Raw genomic sequence first — 13,309 nt, 5'->3', positions numbered from 1 at the left:
AGCAGTTTTTCTGCCATTATTTTATTTTGTTGATGTCATATTGCAAATGATCATAAATTTTCAAGTCCAGTTATAAAGTGGCTCCTGTTTTGGCTTTCTAATTCAATAGCTACTTAATCCCTTAGAGTAAATTACAAAAGGCAGAGCCATTTTATTTATTCATTTAATTTATGACCTTTCTTGTTCCAGAGAAGACTTAAGACAATCTATCAAAAATACAAATTTTAAATATCTCATTTTATTCTTCTTTCAAGGTGGCACCTAACCTGTAGAATTTTTCAGTAGCCCTCAATTTTGACATTCATTTTGGGTCATTAACAACATTAGCTCTTAGAGTCATTATTTTTATTACATGAGTTTCTAAAAATTTCCAGTTCTGGAAATTGTCACTATTTCATTCGTATATATATATATATGCAGGCACACACACACACACACACACACACATATATATATATCACACACACACACATTATATATATATATTACTCTTATTACAAATACATGTTAAAATTGTAATACTGTGGGACATTATTGCCTGTCTTTTATGAATTCATAAATATCATTTGAATTGTTCAGAGATTCTGTCACAAACCAACCTGGGCTTTAGGCTTCATTTTCTCACCTCTTATTTGGTGACCCTGATCCAGGGATTAAAATTCTCTAAGCCTCCGAATTTCCCTCTGTAAAATGTGATTAATCATTCACTTACTTCATTCAGGTTACTTCATTGGGTTTGCAAAACTAGTGACTTCATGAAAGAGTACATATAAAGACTTGGCACAGGATCTGGTATATAAGTGATTATTAATACTTTCTATAATAGAGCAATCATCTCCAACTGGAAATTCTAGAAGCTTTTGCTAGTTTTTGTTTCGTTTTGTTTTGGGTTTTTTTTTTTTTTTTTTTTTTTTTTTTGAGCCACAGATCTCATTTTCCACAATTTAATACTTGCACTACTTGCTGTGCTGGATACTTAGACTGAGACCAAAAAAAAAAAAAAAAAAAAAAAGAAAACAACCTGGGTATTTCATTGCTGAGGGCAGTGAAGAGGTAATAATAGTTACCATTTATTGTGGGCTTACTGTTTAGTCAGAATTGGGTTAAATGGTTTTCACATATTTCTTAGTTGATCTTCACAGAAATCCTCTGTGGAGTGCATATTATTGTCATTTTCTCAGTTTCCAAAGTGAGGAAAGTGAGCATTAGAAAAATTGAGTAATTGGTCCCATGTAATCATACAAGTCGCTAGTGGCTAACAGATGATTTGAAGCCAGGTGGCCTGACTGCCAACCCTGTAATCTCCACCACTTCGATTCTTCATCTTTTGGTTAATGTTCACGTCTGTGCTTATTTAAATAATTCTCCCCTAAGTGTCTGACGTTCTACAAGACAGTACTGTTCAACTCACATTTTATTCTCTAATCTGGTTTAATGAACTTTGTATGCTCACCATATTGCCCAAATTACTTCATTCTCCCTACACTGTTAGCCACCTTTGCAATACACTGTAAGTCATGTCTACACAGTTTCAAGTGGTCTAACTATAAAGTTCCTGGCAATTCCTATTGATCCCCTGTAGATAGTTACACTGGGTGTGCGTTTGCAGGTATGTGGGTGTGCATTTTTTCTGAGTGCATAGGCAATACCACTCAAGAGAGAAGAAGATTTCTTACCCAAAGGTTATTTTCCTTTTTTAAAGAAAAATTTTATTAAACATATCAAAAAACGGTCTTTAGATTTTAGAAATACGTATTTAAAACTAGATCATGCTGTGATCTTGTGCAGAAATTGTTTCTGCAAGACAAGCAAAAAGGAGAGGAGAAATGATAAAACAGAAGTCAGTTTGTTATTTTTTAAATATTTGTCTCTATTCACTATTTTGTTGTTGCTGTTGTTTTGTGGGTTTTTATTTTATTTTATTTTGAGACAGAGGTTAGCTCTTGTTGCCCAGGCTGGAGTATAATGGCGCGCGCGATCTCGGCTTATTGCAACCTCTGCCTCCTGGGTTCAAGTAATACTCTGGCCTGAGCCCCCCAAGTAGCTGGGATTACAGGCACCCACTACCATGCCTGGCCAATTTTTTGTATTTTTAGTAGAGACGGGGTTTCACCATCTTGGCCAGGCTGGTCTTGAACTCCTGACCTCGGGTGATCCACCCACCTCGGCCTCTCAAAGCACTGGGGTTACAGGCATGAGCCACCATGCCCAGCCTCTATTCACTGCTGAACAAGAAGGTTAAGATTATCCAGAATTATGTGGGAGAAAACAAGGATGGTTGGGCAATTATCCTTGGTAAGAATCAGATTTGAGCTGAAAAAAATCAGAGAAGGAGACCAGGCAGCCACAGGGAGATCGTGGAAGCCCTGAAGTTTTGTAACTTTGGTCCCATGTGGAAACATTTTTGGTTATCACAACTGTAGAGGGGTGTGTGTGTGTGTGGGTGGGGTATTTTAGGTATCTGTTTAGCTGTTAAATATCCTATAATGCACAACACAGAGTCCAAAAACAGAATATTATCTGGCCCAAGTTATCAATAGAACCAAGATTGAGAAATGTCCTCAAGAAAGATATTGAAGAGACTTAGCAATACTGGGACTAGCCACTGCAAGGTTTTAAGCATGATATATTGGAAACAAAGAGATGTTATATTGTTTTGAGCATCTGAGAGTATTGGGGACACAAATAAAAATAAACTAAAATTTTTTAAATGTATATCCAAAATAGTTTAAGTAGTAGAGGATAGTGGATATGTGCTTCTTGAATTTAAGACTCTTAAATTTTGATGAGCAGTGAAAAAGAGGGAGAAATACATAAAAAAAAAAAAAATACAGGCTTCTGGCATAGTCTTGTGACCACAGAAGACACAAAAGCATTGGGCCCATGTCAAATTGCTCTATTTTCCTTATCAGTAATTAGTTGGAAAGGAGATAGATAATTAGATAATTCTATCATACTTCATTCTGTATGAATATATAACTTTTCTGATCTCTTTTTTACTACCTTAATAAACCTGTACTGATACCTAACTGCTATATTTTATTTGCTACTTTCCAGTGGTAAACAAAGGAAGGTATCTATGTTCCTGGGTGTTTTTTTAGTTGGGCTAGCTTCTTTTAAGATCATCACACTTCCCATGCATAGACCATGTTAGCTGATGTCACTGTCTAGCCTAGCTTCTCATAGTCCTTACTAAGCATTTGTTGATAAGAATGTGAGGTGAATGGAATTAAGCATATATATAATATATATTATATATTATATATAAAGTATATATTATATATTATATAATATAAAATATATACATATAGACTTTGAGGGATCTGCCAAAATTCATCAAAATTTAAGGACACATCTTTTACATAGAACTCCACACATATTTAAGCACCTCCACATTGCTTATTCTGGCTTTTTTTGCTTGTAAAACAGACAATAAAAAGAGGGGTAAATAAACCTGTAAAATGTTAGTGTCTTAAACATTTTATGAGTTTACATAGTGTTTGATGTTTTATTTACAGCATAGTAGAAATATGCTACTTTGTTATTAGTGGTTGCAGTCCTAAAAAACTATCTAATTTTTTCACTTTGTGCTGAAGAACAGAGCATGATCTAAAGATTTGGACATTTGCTTCGGTTTTGCCACTGACGAGTTATATGACACTGGGCAAAACAGTCACTCTGAGCCTCAGGCTTCTCCTCTGTCATGTGAAGAGCTTGGGCTACATCAAAAGTTTCCAAAATCAACAGTAAAAAAAGTTTTTTTAGCAGCAAAATGCTTTTTGGAAAGACAATTCAAATCAGAACCTCAGCATATAAACAAAAGATGAAAATGAGATTGCTCTGAAGATGAAATTGTGTGTGTGTGTGTGTCTGTGTGTATTTGTGTGTCTATGGAGGATACTACATAGCCAAGACCCTTATCCACAGGGTCTCTCACTTCCTCTTATCTCCAAAATGCCCATTCTGATCACTTTTTTCTACAAAGTAGTCCAAGAAGATTTTTAGAACTCTAAAGCTAATGGGAACCAATTTGAAAACCATATAAATTAATGATATATGAGTTGTATTTCAACTCTAAAACATAGGATCCAAATCAAAGGTGTTGATGTTTTTGTCCCATCATTCAAAATGCTTAGGAGAAACCTCAAAGAAAATGGTCTTTTGAGTTTTCATTTAAAATGGCCATCTGATCAAAATTGGACTCTTCAGCTGTCACTCTCATTGTTTATTCCATACAAAAATAGCCAAATTTAGAGATTTTCAACACTTCTACTCTTAATATATATGCAAACTCACTCTTAGTAATTATCTTAGTAGTCTTAGAAATTATCCTGGACAATTTACCTTATTTATTTTTTGTATGTCCAATGACATCACTTCACTTTAATAAAATTGTTTTGTCATTTTATTTTTTTGACTCAATATTGATGAATTACTTAAAATAACACTAACAAAAACTAGATAACATTAGAGAATTACTGTTAATTATGTCATGTGTGAAAATGGTTGTGCATACAAAAATTAGTCTAGGGTGGTGGTGCACGCCTGTAATCCCAGCTACTTGAGGGGCTGAGTCATGAGAATCATTTGATCCCAGGAGGTAGAGGTTGCAGTGAGTCGAGATTGTACCACTGCACTCCAGCCTAGGTGACAGAGTGAGACTCTGTCTCAAAATTAAAAAAAAGAAGAAGAAGAAGAAAAGGAAAATGGTTTTGTGATTATGTGAGAGAATGACCTCAATTTATTGAGATTCAAGCTAGTGTCTTTAGAAATTGCTGATGAGTTGATGAGCTGAGTACTGATATTATAATATCCAGAATTTATTTTTCAAGGGTTCAGCCCTAGACAGAAAGACAGATAGTGGACAGACAGAAGTAAATATAGAGCTAGTTAGGTAGACAATTAGATAAGGCAAATATGGCAAAAAGTTTACAATTGTTAAATCTAGTTGCCTGGTTTATAGATGGTGATAGTACTATTCTTTTTACTTATGTTTGAAAATTTAAATAGAAAAAAATTAATAAGTAAAATAATAACATATCATATATGAAGAAGCACCACATCTACTTACCAAACAGTGAACCTAAATCCAGTTATCTAATCTATTAAGCACTACCTTGGCAACAGCTTGACCTGGTGAAATTAGGGCTATATACTACCTATGGAGCCTTCCACAAACAGTTTAATGTAAAATCTCAAGGTCCTTATTTCTAAAATGGGAATATTAATAGTAAATCCTTGGGGAGTATTACTTCTGGAACTCAGAATTGAAAAGGAGATAGTCCTAGTTTCATTATTAGGGCTATGAAATTATAAATATAATTATAGAAATTGAATAAGAAAATGTATGTAAAGTAGCTAGCACATTGCTAGACATTTAAAAACATTCAATAAATTCGATTTGGTAATAGTAGGAGTTCAGTAGTAGTATCAGTAATGGCAGTAACAATAGTAGAAGTTATAGTAGCCATTTTAATAGTAATAGTAGCAGTTTAGTAGTATTAATAGCAATACTAGCAATACTAGTGGCTATAGTTATAGTAGTTTTGTGTCTTCCTCTGTAAAATACAGTGATGTATCTCATAGGGTTGTTATTAAGTCAGTTCACATGTATATTTATAACAACCTTTGACACCTAGTTAACCCTAACTAAATATCTGCTATTAGTAGAGTTGGTGGTGGTGGTAGCGGTGGTAATGTTTGCAGTTGGATATGACATATTTGCTATATTATTTTTGCTTTCTCTAACAAGCCAAAAGTAAAGAAGAAAAGTTTTGTTTCATGGATATAGCATATATCAGACATATTTAATAATTTTTTTTGTTTATAAAACATATTCTTTAAAGGATGCACTTCTTTCCAAACTTCTATATCTTTCCCTTTACTTGAATGGAACAAATTATTTAAGTGACAATTATGAGCTCTAAGTTTTATCTAGACCTTTTCTGTACCATATAGAATCTTTGTTAACTAGGATTAATTCGATTTGTTAATACAACACAATCATTGAGATTCATTTACATTGAAGAAATGATTTTGCAGTTAGTTTATGGGGTAAGGGGAAGGAAGGGGTGGGTATTTATATGTTGGAAGTCTTTTGATTTAAACTTGGGAAACTTCTAAGTGGTCAACCACATATACACTTTGGAACATCCCTGAGCTTTGCTATCACAATTTCCAGTATGTGATTCAACTCTCCTCATATGAAGGGAAGAATTTTGTAATTGAGCCAAGCTGTGGCTTTTAGTAAAAATATAGTGAGCATTTGTATCTAATTTGTGGCCAGAATGTGCTGAGGCCCATGATCTTTACTTGCTTTGTAAGCGTTCTGCCAACCACTGAGAACCTCAACTTCTCCTGAGGTATGGAAAGTGCTAGTAGTATTTATAAAAACTTCAGGGGTGCTTTCATACATACACAACTATATTGGGAATGATACTTTATATTTTTTTTTCTTTCCTTCTGAGAAGTTTTATTGCTACATGTTCACCAAATGTAGAACCAGTAAGAATAAACATTACAGTTGCTTCTTACTGCTTTATGCAAGTGGGCTTATCAATAAGAGTTAATTTTCAAACAAGTTTAACGTTAAACTTTTAAAGTAGTTTAATTAAAAGTCGTAAAAGAGTTTAGTGTGAAAATTAATAAATATAAATTTAGCATCATGTATTTTAGGATATAAAATAGTTTGTGCTTTTCATTACATGTGACAGTATAAGAATGACCACATTATTCCTATCAGAATAAAATAACTGAATGTATAAACAGCACCATGTTTTAAAGAGAGTTTAGGGAAAAAAGATAGCAATTTCATTAAGAAAGAAGATTAGATATATCACATAAATATTTTAAAAGGGCAATTATGATACCACAATATGTTTATTTTTATATTACTTTCTGCCCTCAATTTTTGTTGTAAAGTTGAATGAAGAAACATTTTAAATTGCTAAGGTGATTTTTTTGAAAATTCAAATCTAATGACATGACTCATTGAAAGAGTGTGAGTTTAGTAACAGGATTATCTTTCAATTAGACACCAAAGCAACCGAAGTACTGAGTTCATTTAATGAATAAATACAAAAAAAGTGCTTTTTACTTATATGCAGACATTATTCTTTCCAAATATTACTATTATGTTGTGTCATAATAGTTGAAAGATTTTACTTAATACATTTATATTATTGAATATTTAGTATCAAGTGCATTTCAATTAAGGATGTCAAGATACATCGAAACAGTCTATTTAACAAACATATGTTTATTTTATTTTACCATAATTATTTTATATTTTACTTTTCCTACTAAAACATTACTTAGACATATATATCAATTAACTTTTATGATAGTTCAAGAAAAACTCATATTTACTTTCTCTATATATGAGTCTTACTCTCTGCTTACCTCAAAAAAATTTAAATATAAGTAATAAAATAACATATTTTACCTCCTTTGTTAGATGAATTCTCTTGAGTATGGTATAAGAAGTTAGGCCAGCTGCAAAGTTGGGCACAGTCCCCAAAACCACCCTCACTTCTGACACCAACTGTAAGTTCAAGGGGTTGTAAAAACCACCCTCAGTTTCTATGCTTTGCTAGAAGTGATTCACAGAACTCACTTAAAGCTATTATACACGCGGGTACAGCTTCTTATAGGAAAAGGATACAAATTAAAGTTAGCCAAAGGAAAAAGCACACAGGGCAGAGTCAAGAAGCACAAAACACAGAGCTTCTATTGTCTTCTCCCCGTGCTGTTAAAATGCATTACTCTGACTGCCCTGACGTGTGGCAGTGTGTTTGAAGTACTGCCAACCAGCAAAGCTCACTGAGTCTTTCTGTCCAGAGGTTTTGGGGGGACCTCATCAACTAGACATGATTGATAGACTCACTGCTCACATGGTTAATCTCAGTCTCTGGGTTGACTGATACCACATGAATCAAATCCCGTACTCTAAGTCAAAATGTCCTATTTGTGGCATGACCAGGCCCTTCTCTAAGACTCTACAGGTGTAGTTAACTCTTGCCCTAAATCACATGGTTGAATTTTCCAGTATGACCCAAATCCTACTCTATGACCAGACCCAGCTTGAAGACTATACAGGTGTGGCTAACCCATACTCTAAATCATATGATTGGACTATCCTGTATGACCCAAGACCTCCCAAGCAAAGAAAGACATTATAGAGATTACCTTCTAGAAGCTGAGGGCAATGGCAAGACCTCTCTTTGGGCAAGGCCAAATTCTTTACTACACATAGGGGTTGGAAAGGTTAGATGTTCAGTTTTCTTGTATGTTAGTGATATTTTTTTGTCTATAAATTTTCACATCTTCCCAATAACCTTTCATTTTCTTATGAAATTAGTGTATAGATATTTGAAATATATCATTCCTGGTAGTTTATCTCATAGATATGGATAGCAATAGTTTTTCTCAAGTCAGTTATTTTATCTTATAACATTTTCATTCTCATACCTGAAAAAAAACATTTGAAATTACTAAAAGGATGTCTATTGAATAAAAACACTTTAGATTATTTTAATGTATCTATTCAATATTTATTTGTTGAATTCTCTTATATGTCAGATATTACATTAAGTACTTAGTATGTAATAATGAATAAGACCTGGTTCTTTCCTTAAGGAATTACAGTCTAGTGGAAGAAATCAACAGTGACATGATTACAGTAGAAAGGGATAGTTACAATGAAAATGTACAAAGGGCAGTAACTAATCCAGCCTTACAATTTCAGAAATGGGAGGGGTACCCAAAATGTGGGTTGAACGTTCATAGCCAATTAATGGAAGTGGGAGGTGGGGCAATCCAGGCCATGCAAGTGATATATGCAAAGGTTTGCTGTGAAAGCACACAGCAAAGTATATCCTATTCACCGTGGCTGGGGCTCAGGAGTTAGGTGCAGGGGTAATCTATGGAGGTTGAAGGTGTGTGTACTTCACTCTTACACAAGAAAAGCCTCATTATGTGTTTAGTAAATGCTGTCACTGCCATTGGTTATATGTACTTGCTAACATAATTCTGAATGTAGCTGAAAAGAGGTGAATACGTATTATCTTAAGAGCAGATACCAAAACTCTAGACAATTTGACAACTTCATTCAAACAAGATATATTTAGTGTGGTTATTTGCTTGGCACTATGCTGGACTTGAGAAGACAGCACATGCAGCTGTATACATATACAACACAGGGATACAACATGTCTGCTAAATAAATCAGATGTATTTCCTCACATCAAACTTACAGTCGGCCAGGGAGACCAACTTCAACCACATAATCACACAAGTGATTAACTGCATTTAAGATGTGTAATATGACATAAGTTTCATGGTAGTGTAATAAAATACAGAAAGGGGACCTGCCTAGTCCACAGAAAAGGTAAAGGCTTGCTGGAGAAAATGATTTGATCTGGTATTGGGTAGAGGTGAAGGTGATATGGGAGAGGGTATTGAGGTTATGAGGGGTATGAATCACAATTCCAAAAGACAAGACAATGTGGTGAACCAGAGATTGAAGAGAACAAGATGCATTTGCAGTCCTAAAAAGAGAATGTTCTTCCTGGAGAGCAGAGTGTGAGTGAGATGGCACACTAGCTGAGCTGGAGCATCAGATAGAGCCTAGAGAATGGAATCAAGTTGGCTACAATAATGCTATGGCTTTTGTCCCAGGAAAGGGAAATTTTAAAGGTTTCAGTTTATCTGCTTTTATGGAAACAAGTGAGTTGGGCCTACCTGCATTTTTAAGAGGTTATTCTAGGTAACCAATAGAGAAAATAATAGGGTGGAACAGTGGTAGAAGTAGTGATCAAGTAAGATGTAGGGGTTCAGGTGAGAGATGTGGGGAGTTTGGATAAGAGGCAGTCATGATGGAAAGAATGGATAAATTCAAGAATTTATAATGGGTTTATAAGAAAGTTGAAGAGAGGGAGGGGTTAAGAATATCCTAGAAGTTCCTGGAAATTCAGATGACTAGAAAAAAATGAGTATTTGGGGAAGGAAAGCCAAATGCTATCAAGAAGTCAAATAAGACGAGTTGAAGCAGTGGGACTCAGATGAGAACTGATTGAAGAGTAAGAAATGAAGAAATGGAAAAACTAAAAACCGAATAGATATTGTCAGAATCCAAGCAAAAATCAAACAATCAAACAGCTTAATATGAGAAAATAAGAATTATTTATTTACAAGAGAAAGAAGAGAAGACAGAAATAAGAGATTGGTAGTAGAAGTGGCTGCCAACAAGATGGCAGAGCACTGGGAGAGCTGAAGGTCACTGGGAAATTCCCAGTAAATTTACGGCCAACAGGACTTTTAAAAACAGAAGTATACAGTGGATGATACTTTTCAAGGTTGATTTGCCCTACTTATTTTTGATATAACCAATTCTAGCTCCTTCAATTTTTCAGTAAACTCACTTTACTAGATAACACTTCATGCTATTTGGTTTTATGATAAAATAGAGAAAGCGCTGAATTTCTAGTCTGGAGCTCCTTGGTATGACATAAATAAATAAATAAATAAATAAATAAATAAATAAATAAATAACAGACTAAGAAGACAGAAGGAAAAAACTCCCCTATTCCAGGAATTTGTAGAAATCTTGGGAACTGTTTCGATTTTTGGCCAATCTATACCTCAATGGACCAGAAGATCTCAACTGACATTAAATTAAGACTGGCTAATATCAGGGAATAAAGTATGTGGCCACTGATCAGTTCTTTATGTGGAGATATTAGTATTTTATCTCAACCAACTATACCAATATGCTCGCTCAGCTATTATTCTTAACTTCATTAATCTAGCAGGGGATGCAAACCCAAATGTTTTCCAAGAACTGGAGGGAACATAGTATGTGAAGAGGCTCTTTGTAGAACCTATAGTGAAGCAAAACATTCACTCCATGTACAGGCATGATACATCATAGGTATCTAGATACTTATGACTGAAATAGTACATCAATATTTTTGGTTCACAGGAAAACCAAATGACCATTTAAAAATTGAGTTATCCAAGTTTTCATTCTAAGAAAATATCTTGGAGATAATTAACATGAACTTTGACATGCTCCCAGTACCATACAAGCTGAGTGACCTTAGTTATCTTAGTTAAATTACTTGGATTCTCTAAGTCTCACTTTTATTGTTAATTAAGTGGACATAATAAGACCTGTCTCATAGGGCAGTTCTCAAAAAAGGATTGAATAAAAGTGTGTGTGTGTGTGTATGTGTGTGTGTATATATATGTATGTATGTGTGTGTATGTGTGCATGTGTGTATGTATGAATGTATATACTTGCACAGATCAGGACCTGGTATAGAGTAGGCATTCAATAACTATTAGATACTTTTGGAAATTACATTGAAATGGTGTCTCATCATCACAAGCAAAATTTTGTCAAGACTCTCAAAAATATGTGTTGAAAACTCCTGGAGGCAATAGAATAGAGCATTGAACAAAACAAAAACTCTTGTTCTCACAGAATTTATAATTTGGCAACAGAGTACTTGTTAGTAGAATTGTACATTTTCTCAATTTCTGCAAACTTTTCGTATCTTTGTAAAATGAACTATGGTGCATATTAAAACTAGTCAATTAGATCAGCTTTGTGAAACCACATCAATCATTCTTCCAAACCATACAGCATTTGTTTGAACTCATTGATACTGAAAACTATGTTTATTAGACCTTCATGTTTCTCTTTAAGAAATATCAATGACGTAATTTCATCCCTTGAGTTTCTCTCGATATCACCCTCTGATTGTGGAAATAATAGAATGTTAAAGATATGAAAGCTAAAAAAATACTTTATTAATAAATTATTCACTTTATTTTTCAGTTGAGAAACTGAAGCCTAGAGCAAGCACATACAGTTAGCATGTCTAAAACACATTCTTTAAGTGGTGTTCATTTTGTCAGGGGGAAAAAACCTACCTCTTCTAACTTAAATGCCATATAATTGGTGAAAAATGTACTGATTTGAATAATTGCTGTTTTTGCTAATAGCTGGATTCCAATGGGGAACTGCTCATCCGAAACGCACAGCTGAAACATGCTGGAAGATACACATGCACTGCCCAGACAATTGTGGACAATTCTTCAGCTTCAGCTGACCTTGTAGTGAGAGGTAAGAGTTTCAACATTTTAAAATTACAAAACCAAAGGTATTTGACTTGCATAAACATGTATAATCTTCTGGTAACTCTAGTGCAAATTCTTATATATTTAGAGTCTCAATTCCATGCCTAAGAATGGAGATTAAGCTTCTTCCCATGCCTAAGAATGATCTATGCCAGACAAGTAGTAAACAATGCTGATTTTGTTTGTTTTACTAACTACATCTTCTAAAAAGTTACACCACATACCTCCTACTAAATGTTCATGCTTTGAGACTTACCAAAAGCTCTCATTTCCTGCTAATACTTTTAGTGTGTTGAGTATAGTGCTGTTTCCTTTTTTATTTCTCTGGAAAAATATATATACTGATACTGTTTTACTATAACCTCAAGTGTTATATATTTTTTGTCTTAGAGTGTAAAGTTAATTTATACATATATCATGTTTTTATTTGTTGCTGGTTTTCAAATTAGTGTTTTTGTTCTTATGAATAATATAATTGAGATTGTGATGGAATACACATTTATTAAAAATGCAACCCCTTTGCTACTGGCCACTGCCGTAGCAGTGAGGCTGGCTGGGAACACAGCACACCTTGTTTAAAATAAATAGTTAGCTCTTCACTGACTGCCCTTTAGCTTAGCACCCAACAAGTACCATGTGTTGACCCCAGCTTATTTACCTTTAATGTCTCACTTCATGTAGCCAACTCCAACCATCTAACTAATCCACAAAATTACCCTTTAACTTCCATGTCAGTTGCTTTATTCACAGTATTCCTTCCATGTCTTTTTCTTATCATTTGTTGCCCAAATCTTATTCATCCTTCAAGGCCTAGCTAAAGTATATACTAAGTTCATGAATCCTTCTCTTGATTTCCCCAATATGAGCTCCTATCTTCTGAATTTTTATAACATACATTGCTTTCTCTCATATGTTTTATAGCAATCGGTACACGGTTAGCTCCTCTCCTAAGCTGTAAAATTCATATATGTATTTTTTTAGTGAATGGCAGAGTTCCTTTGCATTGTTTCATAACTCTCTCTTTCTTTCTGTCTCAGTGTCAGTTAAAATTACTATTTTTTCACATTTCACCTACTAAAAATATTTATTGAACATTAATTGCATATTTTGCCTTTGCTTTTCACACTATCAGAGAAATAGGCAATAAAATGATATTTGTGGCTTA

The 13,309-nt window shown here is 34.1% G+C and overlaps 1 protein-coding gene across 1 annotated transcript in view; it reads left to right on the top strand.

The window, feature by feature from the left end:
* The window catches only part of CNTN1 (contactin 1), a 282,041-nt gene that overhangs the window by 151,078 nt on the left and 117,654 nt on the right, over positions 1 to 13,309 (top strand). Inside the window, 1 exon segment of the mRNA XM_017855593.1 lies at positions 12,010 to 12,130. Coding sequence (XP_017711082.1) covers positions 12,010 to 12,130 — 121 coding nt within the window.

The sequence above is a fragment of the Rhinopithecus bieti genome, unplaced genomic scaffold (genome assembly GCF_001698545.2).
Source record: "Rhinopithecus bieti isolate Rb0 unplaced genomic scaffold, ASM169854v2 scaffold_1070, whole genome shotgun sequence".
NCBI lineage: Eukaryota > Metazoa > Chordata > Mammalia > Primates > Cercopithecidae > Rhinopithecus > Rhinopithecus bieti.
The sequence above is the reverse complement of the archived record's forward strand: the minus strand, read 5'-3'. Positions and strand labels throughout refer to the sequence as shown.